Here is an 18,811-nt window from a genome sequence, read left to right as displayed (position 1 = left end):
ATCCTTGCAGTGGCAATTGGTTTGACTTTCCAGCCTTTTTTTCTTTTTCTTTTCTAGCTGTTTTCTACACTCCCAGAACCAGCCTCATCAAAGGAATGCCCAGCATTAGCTGGGCAGATAGCCCACTCTCAGAGGATGGGTGAACCTCTGGGTTGAGGTCCCTTGTCTGAGCTCCAAGGTTCTCAAAACCTCAAGCCCTTTTCTCTGCTCCCTCAGCCCCAGGGCTGAAAGCTGCTTCCCACAGTGACTTTCTCTGAGCTCCCTTTTTGCTTCTGTAGTCCCCCAACACCTTCTCAGACAGTTCTCTGGGCTGGTCATCTGGGCTGGTTTTCAAAAAGCTTAAAATATTGGTTTCTGGCTTTCCTATTGAATCTTTGGGTAGAGACTAAATGTATTAATTAATACTTTTGGGTAGAGACTAAATGTATTAATCCTTAACTACCAGTACAATGTGTTTGTAGAAACCACATCTTATTAGCAGTTGTCATCTTGACATCTAGAAAATGATATTCAATAGGATCTATTTTGCATGCATTGTGCAATTTTATTGGAAAACTATTTTGATTGTAGAATTCTAATTTTAAGTACCCTGGGTGCACAGAATGAATGATATTTCTCTTCATTTACAGAATACTCCATTGAATGGATATACCACCTGTTTTTAATCCATTCACAGGTTGACAGACAGTTGGGCTGTTTCTACTTTTTGGCTACTATGAATAATGCTGCCATGAACATCTGTGTACAAGTTTTTGCATGAACATATGTTTTCAGTTCTCTTGGAGTAGGACTGCCATGTCATGTGATAACTCATGTTTAACTTTGTGAGGAACAATCAAATTATTTTCCAAAGTAGCTGTACCATTTTACATTCTTACCAGCAATGTATTGTGGAAGGGTCCTTTTTTTAAATTTTTATAGTCAGCCTAGTAGGTGTGAAGTGGTATCTTGTTATGATCATGATTTGCATTTCCTTAATGACGAATGAGTATAATTTCACATGCATATTGGTTATTTGTGTATCTTCTTTGGAGAAAGGTCTATTTAGAGCCTTTCTCCATTTGAAATAGGGTTAGTTGTCTTTTTAATGTTGGGTTGCAATGTACTAGCTTTTAAATCTCTGCTATGTCTAGGCTTAATGAGCTTCCCAGGTGGCTAGTGGTAAAGAATCCACCTGCAATTCAGGAGATGCAGGTTCAATCCTTGAGTCAGGGAGATCCTCTGGAGAAGGAAATGTAACCCACTCCAGTATTCTGGCCTGGGAAATCCCATGGACAAAGGAGCCTGGCCGGCTATAGTCCATGGGGTCACGAAGAGTTGGACATGATTTAGCGACTGAGCACACATACACGTCTAGGGTTATTTCCCCTTTTTCTTCCATTCCTAACATGGTCTGTCTTCTCTTTTTTTCTCTTGATCAATTTTGTCAGTATCCTATTGTGATAGTTAATTTTACGGGTCAACTTGGCTGGGCCAGGTACCCAGATATACAGTCAAACAATATTCTGGATGTTTCTGTGAGAGTGGAGAGTGTTTTTGGATGAGACAAACATTTAACATTTTAAATCAGTGGACTCTGAGTAAAACAGATTGTCTTCCATAATGTGGGCAAGCTTCTCCCCCAGCTGGGCAGAACAAAAAGACTGACATTCCCCAAGAAGAATGAATTCTGTGGCAGATGGCCCTCAGCCTTGAACTACAACATTGGCTCTCTCTTGGGGCTCCAGCCTGCCAGCCCGCCCTGCAGATTCTGGACTTGCCAACCTCCAAAATTGTGTGAGCCAATCCCTTAAAACAAATTTCTGTCTCTATTGGTCTCTCTTTCATCTACAAACTCTCTCTCATCTACACACACACACACACACACACACACACACACACCGTATCAGTTCTGTTTCTCTGAATGACCCTTTCATTCGTATTTTCAAAAAATCATTTTTTACTTTTTTGATCCTCTTTGCAACCCACTCCAGTATTCTCACCTGGAGAATCCCATGGATAGAGGAGCCTGGTGGGCTACAGTCCATGGGGTTGCAAAGGGTCAGACACGACTGACGCGACTTAGCACACATGCACTGAATATTTGGTTTCTAGTCCATTAAATGCACATCTTTATTATTTCTTTCCTCCCATTTTCTGTAGAGTTATTCTTTTCTAACCTCACAGTTTTTTTGGCATTTCTCCTGTTCCCATATCAACATTTAAGCCCAACCATCAGCTGCCTCCAGGGGTTTCCGCCTGGACATCACACGCGTGAAGCGATTCTAGGCGCCCAACACCTCCCAAATGGTCTTCCTCCTATGTTTTCTGTCTTAGTGAAGAATCCCACCACCCTCCCCAGTCTCCCAACCCCGAAGCCCTAGATTCCTCCACCTGGAACACTTTCTCCACCACCACCCCTTTCATTCCCACTCCTGAAACCCGAGCCAGCTTCTTGGCTATTGTACCACCTCCGATCTGATTTCCCTACTTCCCTTCTAATTCTTCCACTGCGTGCCAGGTTTCTAAAACAGCAATCTGATCTTGTCACAATGCTGCTTGGAGACCTTTACTGGCCTCTTCCCCATCCTCTCCTACACTCAGTCATCTTCCTGAGAAATATGGGTCAGATACCCAGACCGGCCAGCTTCTCACTCTCCCCTTAGCTTTGTCCATGCTCCCACTTTAAAAATTATTATTGGTTTTAGATTTTTTATTTCCTTATTTTTAATTTTGGCTGCACTGGGTCTTCGTGGCCGTGCTCGGGATTTTCTCTACCTGTGGCGCATGCGGGCTTCTCCAGTAGCACATGGGCTTAGCTGTCCCGTGACACACAGTTCCCAGGGATCGCAGCTGCATCCCCAGGGTTGGAAAGCAGATTCTTAACTACTGGACCACCAGGGAGGTCCCTTATTACTGGTTTTTTATGTTTTTGTTTATTTGTTCCTTTCCCTCCATTTTCCGTTTGAGTGCTATCTTTTTTCTTTTCCTCTTTATCTAAAATTAAAATTTGGGTTAAGATCAAATCATATTGGTTTGGGGCCAATTTTTTTTTTCTCTTTCACTTTCCTTCTTCTCACATGTGTCCTATAAACCCCTCCAATAACTATTCTGTTTTGAAGCAGGATGAAAGCCATTTTTTTCTGCCTTCAGCTATTCCTATCACACAAGAGGCACTTATTTTCTTGGTTCATTTTTCCAGGTTCTCTTTTGTGGTTTCCAAGCTTGTCGAACTCACAGCCACTATCCATTCCTCTTTTGCAATCCCTTGAGCCTGTTTTGCCATCCTCCACTGGGTGGTTAATGGCTTCTGGTTTGCTATTTATTGCTTCTAATTAACTCCTTGGATCACAGCTCTCAGGTATTAATTTAGTACTTAATTCCTTGAGAAGCTTTAACCAGAAATTATCTGTTCACATCTCCGAGAGTGATGGCATGCTGCAGCCACTTTCTCTTTCTGGACTGTCTGAATCATTTCTGCTTAGCAGAGCCACACAGAGAAGCGAAAATGTCAAGGGGCTCTGTAAAATGGAACACTCCACCCACGTGGAGTCTGTTCAGCAAAGCTTTCGTCGTAGCACTCCATCACTCAGGAACCTGCCGCTCCCAGTGGACTACCCCATCACTTCCAAGCCCCTCTTCTCTAATCTGCCCATGAAAATGCCCCATCCTATCTGTTCAATTGCATTTCCAAGAGCAGGTCAGCACCTTGTACCCCCTTATCCATAAGGTCAATCAACAAACCCACCCCGTTCTCTGCTACTTTCTAGCTGTGCGACTTTAGCTACAACATTTAAATCTTCTGTAGGTCACTTCCCTTAATTCTAAAGTGTGAATGGCAAGAGTGTCTAAGTCAGTGTTGCCCTAAAGAATAAAGTTAATATGGATAAGGTACTTAGGACAGGGACTGGCACACAGGAAGCACTTAATAAAAGTTAGCACAAATTAGTGTTATGATTGGGCTAGATTCATAGAGATAAATTAGATTTAGATTATTGACCACCCCTTCTGTCATTTGTTTTCATTTTATTTTTCTGCCCCCAAACAGTCTATATACTATTTCTACTTTTTCACTGAACAAGGTGATGCGATCTTTGTTCAAACCGAAATACAAACGAATAGATACTGTAGCATGTACCCATGTTGGGAGGTTGTCTTTTAGTCTTAGTATATATGCTTCCCTGGTGGCTCAGACAATAAAGAATCCACCTGCAATGCAGGAGACCCAGGTTCAATCCCTGGGTTGGGAAGATCCCCTGGAGAAGGGCATAGCAACCCACTCCAGCATTTTTGCCTGGAGAATTCCATGGACAGAGGAGCCTGGTGGGCTACAATCCATGGGGTTGCAAAAAATCAGACATGACTGAGCAACTAACACTTTCACTTTCAATGTCCAATTCGATTTTTTTTTTCCAGAGAACCCTCAGAAAAGGAGGTTTGCCTGTAATCATGCAATAATCTGTTTTATATTCTATTGTTATTCTGAATACATAGATTCTGGCTTGAGAATCTCAAGGGGAAAAGGTATGAATCATAGGATTCAAGCACCAAAAACCTGTCCAAACTCAACCACAGAGAGTTCAAGAGTCACGGCAGGGTTAGACAGTGTGCTGTGGGAAAATACCTTGCCAAGCAGCAGGGAATGGGAGAAGAAAATCAGGGAAGACTCCCTGAAAGAGGTGGCATTTGAGCTGGGACTGTAAAGGAAGAGTAGTATAGGCTTAGACAGTGGGAGACCCCAAGAATTCTGAAAGCTAGCATCATTAAATCAAAACATAACTAAAGTTTAAAAAACAAACAGTTTAGGAGGTTATTAGAAATATCAAATTGGCCAGTGTTCACTCTCTGGCCTGGGGGTCTTGCACAATCTGGACGCTGGAGAAATGGTCCCTGAACAAGGTAGGTAATGATCACTGGGCTGTCCTATAGTTTCAGGAAATTCTCCATCCCATTATTCTAATTCCCTTTTTTTGATTTCACACTACCAGGCTGCTTTTTTTTTTAATTTTTAAAAATTCAGTCTGTTGGCAATTTTGAACCTGAGAAGGGGGTACCCTGCATAGAGAAAAACAAATAGCTCAATCACTAGAAAAAATAACCCCACTTGCACTGACAGAAGGAAAGAATAGTTTAAAGGTACTATTTCCACCTCTTCACTTGCCACTTCCTTCAGCATCAACTAGGCTCCCTCCTTCCTTCACTGAATTCATCCCAGGAGAACCTGCCCATTGCCTCTCATTTTCTGAATCTGTCAACTGCTTTAAGTCTTCCCTGGGCCTCCCCATGGCATATGACACTTCATGATACCCTCTTTTCTTTCGCCTTCTGGATGGGACACCCTTCTGGGACATCCCCTGGTTCTGCTTCTCCCTCTCTGGCAGCACCCTTTTAAAGCAGTGTCACTGATGATTTCTAAGGATCCTGGGAAAGTCTCTACTCAGACCCACAAGGCTAAAGCCTAGGTCCAGGGTAATCTGGAAGAGATGCTAACCCCTAAGAGGCTTACCTCATAAACATCCCCACTAGCACCCACCAGATGGTTGAAGGGTCAGCCTTTGAAGATAAGCAAAATGGTCAGAGAAAAGAGCAGAATGGACAATGAAGGCAGTGCAAGGGAGACAGGAGTGAGAGGTGGTTGTAAAAGAAAGTTGAGTCAGAGAGAAAACTCCAGGTATAGGAGATGAAGCTTCATCCAGGGAGGAGGTTGGAACTATCACAGATTTTTGAGGGTTAGAGCCAGGCTTCAGGCAGCATGTGCAGAATGGTCAAGGGTGGCAAGCAGACAAAATAGGAATCTGTACACCGATCCCAGGCCTTTTACCCCTGTAGGCTCACCTCACCCAAGTGCCTCCCCCTTCCGTCTCACCAAAGTCTCTTAGACTTCCTGGTTCAACTCTGTAAAGCCTTTCTTAGGGCTGCAGCCCACCTGATGTCCAGTTCATAAAACTGCCTGGACTACACAACTAACTCCATTCTCTGCACGTACAAACTGACATAGAATCTGACCTTGTCCTCCAGTAGAGAACACGTGCCCAGCGAGAATATAATTTCTCACATGCCACCTCTGAGTCACCTGGCTGTGTGCTAAGCAGACTATGAACAGCATCACTGTGTATTAAATGCTTTCAGAAAGAGATGGCTTTTGTATTAGTACTATGTAGTCTTTATTTTGGGGTTGCTTTGGGTTTTTGTGGCTGTGCACAGGCTTTCTCCAGTTGAAGAAAGCAGGGCTTCTCTCTAGTTGCAGTGCGCGGGCTTCTTATTGCAGAGGCTTCTCTTGTCGAGCATGGGCTCTAGGGCATGGGCTCAGTAATTGCAGCTCATGGGTTCCAGAGTACAGGCTCAGCAGTTGTGGCGTGTGGGCTTGGCTGCCCTGCCACGTATGGGACCAGGGATCACACCCCTGTCCTCTGCATTGGCAGGTGGATTCTTAACCACTGAAGCACCAGGGAAGTCCTATACTATGTATTCTTTCTCAGAGCGATAGATTCTACTTCTGCTTGCTGTCCTTCTACCCTGCCCCTGCATTCTCTCCTTCTCCCAGGCCACATGGCTGCCCAGCTAGAAGACTCCACTTTCAAGCCTCCCATGCAGCTAAGTCAAATGATTAGGTTCTTGCCAAAGGAATGTGAATAACAGGGATTTGTGCAACCAGCCTAAAAGGTAACTGCTTATCCTGAACTTCCTCTCTTCCTCATTTCCTCCAGCTTGAAAGAAGACATCCAAGCAACATGACCTCCACATTGAGGAGGACAAAGCCTTAGGGCATGCAGGAACAAGGAAGGAACCGAGGTCTTTGAATGACACTGTGGAACAGAGCTGGCCTACCAGTCTAGAACAGTCAGACCCATGTGAGAGAAAAATAAACTATCTTATTTAAGCCACTATACGTTGGGGTCCCTGTTTCAACAGGTAAGCATCTACCCAACTAATCTATTTCCCCAAATCCATTTCTCCATAGAACACAGTAAGTCCAATTTTTGAACTAGTCATATTCCTTTCCAGCTAAAAGGCTACATTTCCTAGTCCCCTTTGCACCTATGTGTGAGCACATGACTAGGTTGTGGCTAATGAAGTGTAAGTGGAATTGTTTCATGGGATTTCTGAGTAATCTCTTTATAATCAGTGACCTTCTTCCCACTTCTTCTTTCCCACTGTCTGGAAAGTGAATGCAATGGCTGGCGATCAAGCAGCCATTTGGGGCCATGAAGTTACATACTAAGAGTTGTGAAGAAGCAGAAGACCAGGATTAGTGTCTCAGATGACCAGTTCTAGACTGCCTACTTCTGTAACAGAGGAACTTCTATCTTATTTGTGTTGTTAATGTGTGTTTGTTGTAGGTAGCTAAACTTAATCCTAAATAACAGATACACCCAGCATCCTATCAGCTGCAGGGACACACAACATTTCAAACCCCAACTTGATTCTTAGATATTCCTCTTAGCAGAGAAAAGGAAAATCACTTTCCAAATAGCGGAAATAAGAAGCCAGTTTCCATTTCTTCTGAAGAGAATCAGCTTGGCTTTTGTGCTCACTGAAATACTGCCTGTGCAGGGAGGTCTGCGTGACAAACCTCCAATCGCTGGACCCAGGAGACCCCAACAATGATGGTTCACACTAGGGGTCCATGACATGTGGGAAAACAGTACAGAAGGGGGATGGAAGTGGGGAAGGAGGTGTGACCCAGCTCTCGGGGGCTGGGCAGCGCGCAGGAACAGAACGCCGAAGTTGGAACACTAGCCACGGCAAATTTAGGTCAATACAGCCATGGAAGAAACAAGGCAATCTCTCTTTAAGAGAGGACTTGGGCTTCCCACCAGCTACTCTGATTTCACACACTCTAGGCCAGATGGCAGTCTCCTCCCTTACCATCCGCTACCCTGTCCCTGTCACAGACAGACGCTGAAAACTCGGGGAAAGGGGGGGTGGCGGAACCGGGGGAGAGCGCGAGGGGGGCGGCGGGGGTTGACTCAGCCCCACCTGTCCGCAGGTTCGCAGGACTCGGCTGACCACCTCCCTCCCGGCCTCAGTCTCCCCACCTGTAAAGCCAGCAGCGGGTGGAAGGCGCTGACAGCTCTCCGGGTCTCTTCTCCAGGGCGATGGGCAGGGTGAGCCTTGCGCTCCGCGGTCGGGCCTCGGCTGAGCCAGCGGAGCCTCCATTCGCCTTCTAACCGAGCCCCCGCCCCCGCCCCCCACCCCACTCCTGCCGCCTCCGTCCCGCATCCCGGGCCTCCGCTCCCGCAGCCCCTCATCCTCCCACAGCCTCACCCTCCTCGGACAGGTAGCGCAGGTCGTAGAACTCCCCGGCGAAGGTGCCGTAGGAGGAGTCGTGGCGCGGCACGGCCTCGTCGCCGCCCGAGTCCCCCCGCGCGCGGCCCCGGGGCCCCCGGCCCCCCGGGCCCGCGCCGTCGTCCGCCGGGCTGGCTGCACAGGCGGCCGGCCCGGCCAGCAGGAGCAACAGCAGCTGCGCCCAGGACCGGCGCGACCGCGCCATCGCTGCGCTCCGATCCCGCAGCCAGGCCGCTCGGGCCGCAGCGGGGGCGCCGCGGGCGCGGGGCCGGGACTGCGTCGCCGCCAGCACGCGTCCGCCCCCCGCCTGCAGCCCGCGCAGCCGCGGAGCCGCCCGCACCCGCCGCCTCCCAGCCCAGGCTGCGCATCCTCGCTCGCTCCCGGAACCTCGGCTTCTTCCTAACATCCTCACCTTTTCGGCCGGACAGTCTCTGCCTCCGTCCTTTTCCCCATTTTTCCTACCTGCCTGCATGAGTCTCTCACCGAACAGATTTGACCCTACTTCACTCTTACTACTATTCAAAAAGTGGTCCACGGCCCTGCAGCATCAACATCCCCAGGTGCCAGGAACGTTAGCATGACTAATCTCTGGCCCCACGGCAGACATCTATCTGAATCAGGATGCATTTTTCCAAGATCCCCGGGAGGCCCCAATATACTTTCCCGTTTAAGAAGTACTCCCCGCGGGGTTCACCTAGGAGCACACCTTGTCCGAGTCACTGCCTCCCTGACTTTGTTTCAGCACTTTTTGGTTTATATACAGCACTCGCTATATCCATTATTTCTTGGGATCGAGATTGGAAAAGTTGAAATAGCAAGACCCCCACTTTATAGATAGGTAAACCGAGGTCTTTAGAGCCAGAGGGGAACAAGAACCCAGCTCTTTGGGCTGGATTCATGGAGACTTTTGGAGTGTGTAGTCAGAGGCTGCCCTTGCCCTCGAGTAACATGCCCCCTTCAAAATCAGGCAAGCGGTTTGCTGTTTCCCCACAGCAAGCACACACAGGCCTTGGCAGGCCCAGGCTGTGGGATTCCGGACTTTCCCAAAATCATTCCTGCTGCGTGTAATTCTCTTCCGGTTGTTTACTTTGCCATTCATTCATTCATTCACACCAAGCACTTACTACGTGCCAGGTCCCGTAATTCTTTCCTAATGATGGTTTTGGAATGATAACACATTCAAACTGCTGTTTTCCACTAGAAAACGTGCACACAATTCTTTTTATGCTGGTATTGCAGAGCCAGCATTCTAGCTTGCTTTTAAATTTTATTTTATAGCATAAACAAAGAAAATAATTATGGTAGCAGAAAAGTGTAGAGGTTTCTAATGTAGAACCAGAAATCAGGCTGTTTGTGGTGGTGATTAGCAACTTCCCGGATTCAGTGGAATTTAGGTAAGATGGTGAAGGTGAGGATGAATAGGGTTCAATACTATAAATGGCATGAATGAATATGCTGATGGTTATGCTATACAAATATTCAAAAGAAACTGGTGATTGCAAAGTTTTTTTGGCCCAGGGCAGATGGGAGACAGAATTCTGCTGTGGAAACTGAGAAGTTTTTTATGTCCCAGAGGTCAAATATTTGCTTTTATGTATCACTTAACACTGATGGTGGGTTGTCCAGTTGGCGTTTAAATCACCTGACAGGTGATTCGGGTATAATTCATGGAAACCCTGGGCTTCACTAGGTCTCCCAATATTCTATTTGTTGCAAGAAATAGATCATATTTATTGCTTGAAAAAGGTAAGATGAACTATAGTGACTTTAGAAATCAAAACAAAGAGATTTGTTTTTTGCAAAGCTAGGCAAGACGTAGCTTTGCAGAAGATAAAATTCGAAAATACAAAAAATTCAGTCAATTGAAAATCTGTTTATGAGTTGTCCTTTAAAAAAATTTAATAAAACACCTTGTTCTTTAAAAAGTGAAATGTTTTTCTTTTCTCATCTTCCTGTTTACCAGGAAAGATAAGGCCAGATTTAAATGGCAAGCACTGGACTTCTGATTTCGATGTTGATTCACTGGTTTGGGAGTCCAAGTTGTTACCTGTTACTTTATTTTTATTGCCTTCATTTTAATTAATACAATTAACAATGCTGATGCTAGAAAGAAAGTATATTAAAACCAAGCCATTCTCTGGTAAACTGGCCTGATAAAATCATGTGGGCTTTTTTTTTTTTTCTTTACAGAGAATGTTGGGCAGTAATATTGGAGAAAGGTGTGCACCCACAGCCTAAAATGAGGCATGGAGATAACTGATTTCAATGACCTAAAACCATGATCAAGGACCTGGGGTCCATGGACTCAAAGAAGGCCTTAGATGGGCTTCAGGAATGGTGTGAAGATCCAATGAAAGTGCTGGAATAACATTTGACATGTGGATTTTTCTAGGGCGAACACCCACAATCTTCATGGGTTACTTCAAGTCTGCATGCCACTCCAGGGCCTTAGAACATACTCTGGATTCCCTATGGACTTGGCTTCTTTCTTTCATGAGGTTATCTCCCATCCAGATAAACTGTCTTTTGGGATCTTCTTTCTTTTAATATTTTTTTATTTTATGTGGACCATTAAAGAAAAAGGCAAAACACCTTTATTGAATTTGTTACAATACAGCTTCTGTTATATGTTTTGTTTTCATGGCCACGAGGCATGTGGGATCCTAGCTGCCCGACCAGGGATTGAATCCACACCCCCAGCATTGGAAGGTGATGTCCTTACCACTGGACTGCTAGGGGAAAGTCCTGAAATTTTCTTATTTTTGTTTTCTCACAAGATTTGAGCCCTGGAGGGAGACCTGTTCTTACACTCAGCACATGTTCTCTACTTTGTTTCACCCCAGGTTTTTCATACCCTCTGCTCCCCAGCGACGTGAACCCACCGAGTGGCCAAGAAATATTGTGGTTTTCCCTTTTGTACACAGTTTCCAAGGAAGAACTTTGCCTGAATGTTCTGAGACCACTACCTGAACAAGAGTTGGCTATTCAAACAGGAATGTAGAGATGAATCTGAGTTTAATTTTTCATTTTCATTTTTTCAGAAAAAGCTCCCTTATTTTCTCTTCTCACCAAAGCCATTTCTCTAAAACAACTTTTTTTCTGTTATAAATTTCACAACCCTCCTCCTCCCAAAAATCTAGTATCTGTATCTCGGTACCTGACAAGTTACAACAGGTTTCCCCATGCTTCTGTCTGTCTAGTAATATGTGTGATTTTTTTCATTTTTCATTGTTTATGATATAAAAGCTGTGAATTTGGAAATTCCTCAGAAAGTTCAACATAGAGTTGTTGTGTGACCCAGCTATTCCAATCTCAGTTATATACCCAAGAGTTTGAAGAGTGGGGCACAAATGTTCATATTACTCATAATAGCCAAAGAGTGAAAGCAAGTCAAATGTCTATCAGCTGATGAGTGGATAAATAAAATGTGGCATATCCATACAATGGAATATTATATAGCCATTAAAAAGAAATGAAGTAACGATACATGCTATTACATGGATGAACCTTGAAAACACTATGTTAAGTGAAAGAAGCCAATCACAAAGAACCACATACTATGTGATTCCATTTTTTATGAAATGTCCTGAATAGGCAAATCCATAGATAGAAATCTGAAGACAGAAGGTAAATTAATGATTGTTAGCAAATGGGTGGGGAAAGAATTGATAGTGACTACAGATATGGAGCTTCTTTTTGGACTCATGGAAATGTTCTGGAATTAGTTCTGTTTATGAAAGATGAACTCCCCAGGTCTGTAGGTACCCAACATGCTACTGGAGATCAGTGGAGAAATAACTCCAGAAAGAATGAAGAGATGGAGCCAAAGCAAAAACAACACCCAGTTGTGGATGTGACTGGTGATAGAAGCAAGGTCTGATGCTGTAAAGAGCAATATTGCATAGGAAACTGGAATGTTAGGTCCATGAATCAAGGCAAATTGGAAGTGGTCAAACAGGAGATGGCAAGAGTAAACATTGACATTCTAGGAATCAGCAAACTAAAATGGACTGGATTAGGTGAATTTAACTCAAATGACCATTATATCTACTACTGTGGGCAGGAATCCCTTAGAAGAAATGGAGTAGCCATCATAGTCAACAAAAGAGCCCGAAATGTGGTATGTGGATGCAATCTCAAAAATGACAGAATGATCTCTGTTCGTTTCCAGGGCAAACCATTCAATATCACAGTAATCCAAGTCTATGCCCTGACCAGTAACACTGAAGAAGCTGAAGTTGAACGGTTCTATGAAGACCTACAAGACCTTTTAGAATAAACACCCAAACAAGATGTCCTTGTCATTATAGGGGACTGGAATGCAAAAGTAGGAAGTCAAGAAACACCTGGAGTAACAGGCAAATTTGGCCTTAGAATACAGAATGAAGCAGGGCAAAGGCTAATAGAGTTTTGCCAAGAGAACACACTGGTCATAGCAAACACCCTCTTCCAACAACACAAGAGAAGACTCTACACATGGACATCACCAGATGGTCAACACCAAAATCAGATTGATTATATTCTTTGCAGCAAAAGATGGGAAGCTCTATACAGTCAGCAAAAACAAGATTGGGAGCTGACTGGCTCAAATCATGAACTCCTTATTGCCAAATTCAGACTTAAATTGAAGAAAGTGGGGGAAACTACTAGACCATTCAGGTATGACCTAAATTAAATCCCTTACGCTTATACAATGGAAGTGAGAAATAGATTTAAGGGAATAGATCTGATAGACAGACTGTCTGATGAACTATGGACGCAGGTTCATGACATTGCACAGGAGACAGGGATCAAGACCATCCCCAAGAAAAAGAAATGCAAAAAAGCAAAATGGCTGTCTGAGGAGGCCTTACAAATAGCTTTGAAAAGAAGATAAGTGAAAAGCAAAGGAGAAAAGGAAAGATATACCCATTTGAATGCAAAGTTCCAAAGAATAGAAAGGAGACCTAAGAAAGCCTTCCTCAGCGATCAATGCAAAAAAATAGAGGAAAACAGTAAAATGGGAAAGACTAGAGATCTCCTCAAGAAAATTAGAGATACCAACGGAACATTTCATGCAAAGATGGGCTCAATAGAGGGCAGAAATGGTATGGACCTAATAGAAGCAGAAGTGAAGAAGTGGCAAGAATTAACAGAAGAACTATACAAAAAAGATCTTCATGACCCAGATAATCATGATGGTGTGACCACTCACCTAGAGCCAGATATCCTGGAATGTGAAGTCAAGTGGGCCTTAGGAAGCATCACTACGAACAAAGCCAGTGGAGGTGATGGAATTCCAGTTGAGCTATTTCAAATCCCGAAAGATGATGCTGTCAAAGTGCTGCACTCAATATGCCAGCAAATTTGGAAAACTCAACAGTGGCCACAGGACAGGAAAAGGTCAGTTTTCATTCCAATCCAAAAGAAAGGCAATGCCAAAGAATGTTCAAACTACCACACAATTGCACTCATCTCACATGCGAGTAAAGTAATGCTCAAAATTATCCAAGTCAGGCGTCAGCAATATGTGAACTGTGAACTTCCAGATGTTCAAGCTGGTTGTAGAAAAGGCAGAGGAACCAAAGATCAAATTGCCAACATCCACTGGATCATCAAAAAAGCAAGAGAGTTCGAGAAAAACATCTATTTCTGCTTTCTTGGCTATGCCAAAGCCTTTGACTGTGTGGATCACAAAAAACTGTGGAAAATTCTGAAAGAGATGGGAATCCCAGACCACCTGACCTGTCTCTTGAGAAACCTGTATGCAGGTCAGGAAGCAATAGTTAGAACTGGACATGAAACAACAGACTGCTTCCAAATAGGACAAGGAGTGTGTCAAGGCTGCATATTGTCACCCTGCTATTTAACTTATCTGCAGAGTACATCATGAGAAACGCTGGACTGGATGAAGCACAAGCTGGAATCAAGATTGCTGAGAGAAATATCAATAGCCTCAGCTATGCAGATGACACCACCCCTATGGCAGAAAGTGAAGAAGAACTAAAGAGTTTCTTGATGAAAGTGAAAGAGAAGAGTGAAAAAGTTGACTTAAAGCTCAACATTCAGAAAACTAAGATCATGGCATCTGGTCCCATCACTTCATGGCAAATAGATGGGGAAACAGTGGAAACAGTAGCTGACTTTATTTCTGGGGGCTCCAAAATCACTGCATATGGTGATTGCAGCCATGAAATTAAAAGACGCTTACTCCTTGGAAGGAAAGTTATGACCAACCTAGACAGCATATTAAAAGCAGAGACATTACTTTGTCAACAAAGGTCCCTCTAGGCAAGGCTATGGTTTTTCCAGTAGTCATGTATGGATGTGAAAGTTGGACTATAAAGAAAGTTGAGCACAGAAGAATTGATGCTTTTGAACTCTGGTGTTGGAGAAGACTCTTGAGAGTCCCTTGGACTGCACGGAGATCTGACCAGTCCATCCTAAAGGAAATCAGTCCTGGGTGTTCATTGGAAGGACTGATGCTTAAGCTGAAACTCCAGTACTTTGGCCACCTTATGCGAAGGTCTGACTCATTTGAAAAGACCCTGATGCTGGCAAAGAGTGAGGGCAGGTGGAGAAGGGGATGACAGAGGATGAGATAGTTGGATGGCATCACCGACTCAATGGACATGAGTTTGAGTAAACTCCGGTAGTTGGTGATGGACAGGGAGGCCTGGCGTGCTGTGGTTCATGGGGTCGCAAAGAGTCAGACACGACTGAGCAACTGAACTAAATTGATATGTTATTATGAAAATGCTAAGAAAAATAATACTGAATATACTTTAAAATGGTTAACATGGTGAATTTCAAGTTTTTAAAAAGCTGTGATCTTTGAGATGGTGAAAGAAAGATAAAGGTGACATCAGAAGATTCTTGTGCTATTCTGGGGGTATAAATTTTGGGGTGAATTCACGTGGGATCTTCCAAATTCTCTAGGATTTAGTTTTTAAACTCTTCAAACATAAGGATCTCCTATGCAATCTACAATCCAGAAACTCAGGGTCGCAGGATTCCCAGACCACTTGCACTAACTCCCCACCCTCATGTCCACTGGGCTTGCCCGGTGGCTCAGACGGTAAAGAATCTGCCTGCAATGCAGGAGACCCAGGTTTGATCCCTGGGTCGGGAAGATCCCCTGGAGAAGGGAATGGCTACCCACTCCAGTGTTCTTGCCTGGAGATTTCCATGGACAGAGGAACCTTGGAGGCCTACAGTCCATTGGGTCACAAAGAGTCAGACATGACTGGTTGACTGACAGTTTCACTTTCCCCATGTCCACCAGGAGCCTGTGGCCCACAGTTTGGAACCCTTGCTCTGGAATGATCATGTCAGCAAGCTGATTTTTCTTCTTGGACATATGATGTGTTGTGTGATTGTATGGTACTGTTATTTTGGGTCTAAGTATATATTTTTTAAAAAGGTGAAGTGACTATACCAATTCATTTTTATCGCTATGAATCCACCCAACACAATGTCATCTTCTCAGGTCCCAACTCCAAGCACCCAACATACATGTACATAGGCAAATAACAGGACAACTGCTGAAAGGATGGAATCCTCTTGATTTTACTGGTTAGAGTTGAGCTGCCAGAGGTACTGGGTTTTCATATACAGTAACAGCCAACTTGTTCGTGATCAGACTTCCAGTGACATCGACCTTCCAAAACATCTGTGATGCAGGGGGCCATGGAGGAAGAAGCAGCAGGCTCAGAGCCTCCTGAGAACAATGGCCAAAAACCCCATGCACCGCCCCCTCCTCAGAAGCAAAGCCAACCTGACACGCATGTAACACTGTGTTTCCTGGCTTCCTCAAGAAAACTTCAGTTTTGCCCTGGAGGTTTCCATCAGAGAGCAGGAGGTGAAGAGCAGAAGACTCAGAAAGCAGGTTAGAAGAGGAGGGATCGGCAGGACGTGACAACCCGAGACACAAACACTTCCCCCATATTGTACAGAACACATTTTGTATCGTGTGCACAACATAAAGAACGGCGAAAGCTGTTTAAATACAGCCAGGGGTCGGGTAGTATGGAAGGGGGTAAAAGTTCCCAGATACCACAGTTGCCCCTGACAGCTTCACCAGTAGAGCAGACAGCAGTGCAAACCATCAATGAGAAGAGCGTTAGTCTGTGAAAGGCAAGCCAAGCCCTGCATGTTTGGACAGGCTCCTGATGACATCACGACACCACACCAAGGTACAAAGGGGCTGATGTTTGTAATGATGACCATGACTCATCAAGAAAAGGTTAAATACTCTCCAGTGTACTCTGTTTACTAAGGCAGGGAAGTGCGTAATATATTTTAGAAAGATTTCCCTCAAAAAATATTAAAATTGTAAAGATTCACCACTTAAAAGGGTTAATCCTCTGTTATCTGAATATTTGCGTACATTACCTCATTTCACAACAATGCTAGTCAATGAGGCATTGCTTTTTTTTTTATATCATTAGTATCAAATTATTGGCACCATTCAGATTTAAGGAGAGGGAGAGGAGAGCAAAGTATGCAATACAACATAAAAATACAATTCTGATACAAATATATGAGATCAATCCCACTTAAGTGGTCTTAAGAAATGGATGGATATTTTACACACAAGGAAATACAGCTACTAAGTCATCACATGGAAAAGTGCTCAGCTTTGCTAGCAATTAATGAAATAAAACAACCTTTTAAGAACAACTATATGCACTTATTAAACTAGCAAAAATAAATTAAAATGGCAAAACCCAATACTGGCAGAACTATTGGTAAATAGAAATGCTTATACATTGCTGGTGGCATCAAAAATTGTAGAGGGGTTTCAAGCATTTAGAGAGGATGGGAGGTTGAACTTGATGACCTTTAAGGTCCTTTCAACCAGGAGACTGGATCTTTCTAGAAAGCAATCTGACAATATGAAACAAGAGCTATAAAATACTTCATGCTCTTTGACCTTGTCATCTCTCTTTGGAGATACTCCCAAGGGAAGAATCCAAAGGAAGAAACATTTTATTTTTTACAAAGACATTCATAGCAGCACTATTTATGAGAATGAAAAATAGAATATAACTCAAATATCTAGAAATGGCAACAAGTGAGGTTAACCACATTACATGAATACAAAGAAATTTTAAGTGGTGAGAGCAGGATCAGTGTTGAAAAGAGAAGATATGTGTTAGATGGAGGAAGTAATCAAAGATTATGTACACACTGATCATACTGATGAAAAAATGTGTGCATATGCATTGAGAAAGCGTGGGAAACAATTTGGAGGGTTAGTTTGTGGTTAGGGGGTTCTTTTATTCCTGCAAAGTTGTTCAAGTGCATAAGAAAAATTTAAAAACACATTTCTTGAAACTATATAAAAAAGAGCAAAGTTTCTTCTGGTCAAGTTTCTATCAACAGGACATGAGTTGATCAACTTTAGAGATAATTTTCCTTTATGGAACATCCAAATGAATCCTGCTATCAAATCCCTTTGTAAGGATTTTTAGACAATTTCAACTATTTCAGACAATTTAAGCTTTTACTTTGGGTTCAATAATAAAGTCTGTGTATCCCCAATAATATCATAACCCCCAAATTCACAAGTTAAATTATATTTCAGATTAAGCTGAAATAACTTCAGTCCTGGTGATTGCAACTTTCCTTTTTTAGTTCACCTACTCGTGTCTGAATAAAAATGAATGTTAAAGACTTTATAAGATCTGTGCATTTACCAGTGTAAATGAAAAACCAGCAGTAAAGAATTATTCTCTCATTAAAAATGACTCTTTAACAAACAGTCAAAGCTTGGTGCAAGTGTCAGTCATACAAAATCACATGGTTGAGACTGAGAACAAAGGATTCCATGCCATATTAACCCCTGTGGTTATTAATATGTACACACAGGTGCTTCTGAGAAGGAATCCCGGTTTTCCCATCTTTCTTCTCCTAGGCTTACCAAATTTTGTCTCAACTACATTGAGTAGTAGGAAAACCTCTGATACTCAGGAGACAGCAAATAACTTTTCCAATAAAAGTCAAGCCAGAGGTTGGCTTTGACCATGGAGACCTGGGCGAACAGAGCCCACGTTTGTAGGCTACGCTGCTGCGAGCGCATGAAGCCCGGGGAAAGAAAACGTCCAGAAGGCACCGTGCCATCCTCCAGGCAACCGGGGAGAGTTTCACAGTTCGGTCATCAGCAGTCTTTTCATCATCTTCTCTCTCTCCAGTTCCTGCCGGAGTGTCTCTGCACTGAGAAAGAGGAGGTGACAAAATGGTGAGATGCACGCTCAAAAATGGTAAGAGCAGTTATCAGTTTAAATGCCGTTTCCCAAGCTCAGCTCTTGACTTGCTCTTTCAGGCTCCTTAAGGAACCCCTACATTTGCCGGCCCCACAGTGACCTGAAATTGGCTGCCTATGGATTTCCCCCACCAGACAGTGAGCTTCTGAAGGTACCGCTCCTCAGAGGACTGACTGTTAGATACACCATTCCTCTCTGAACCCCCAGAGCTGAACATAGGACCTCGCACATGGCGCCCTCTCAGCCATGTGAAAGTCAAAGTGTTGGTCGCTCAGTTGTGTCCAACTTTGCCATCC

General features: G+C 43.7%; 2 protein-coding genes across 10 annotated transcripts in view; both read right to left on the bottom strand.

The window, feature by feature from the left end:
* The window catches only part of FRRS1L (ferric chelate reductase 1 like), a 28,627-nt gene extending 19,997 nt beyond the window's left edge, over nt 1-8,630 (bottom strand). The window contains exon 1 of one of the 3 annotated variants that reach the window (XR_006345786.1): nt 8,248-8,566. Coding sequence is in view for 2 of the 3 variants with exons in the window: in XM_043927352.1 (XP_043783287.1) it covers nt 8,248-8,473 (226 nt within the window). In the remaining variant the exon portion in view is untranslated. The other 2 variants (XM_043927352.1, XM_043927353.1) reach the window with 2 other exon arrangements.
* A 7,162-nt stretch (nt 8,631-15,792) lies between these two features.
* The window catches only part of EPB41L4B (erythrocyte membrane protein band 4.1 like 4B), a 137,815-nt gene continuing 134,796 nt past the window's right edge, over nt 15,793-18,811 (bottom strand). For all 7 annotated transcript variants that reach the window (XM_043927716.1, XM_043927720.1, XM_043927722.1 and 4 more), the window contains one exon: nt 15,793-18,465. In XM_043927716.1, coding sequence (XP_043783651.1) covers nt 18,396-18,465 — 70 coding nt within the window. In that variant the 3' untranslated portion in view covers nt 15,793-18,395. The remainder of the gene's footprint in view (nt 18,466-18,811) is intronic.

The sequence above is a fragment of the Cervus elaphus genome, chromosome 16 (genome assembly GCF_910594005.1).
Source record: "Cervus elaphus chromosome 16, mCerEla1.1, whole genome shotgun sequence".
NCBI lineage: Eukaryota > Metazoa > Chordata > Mammalia > Artiodactyla > Cervidae > Cervus > Cervus elaphus.
This window is presented reverse-complemented; position numbering and strand designations above follow the sequence as displayed.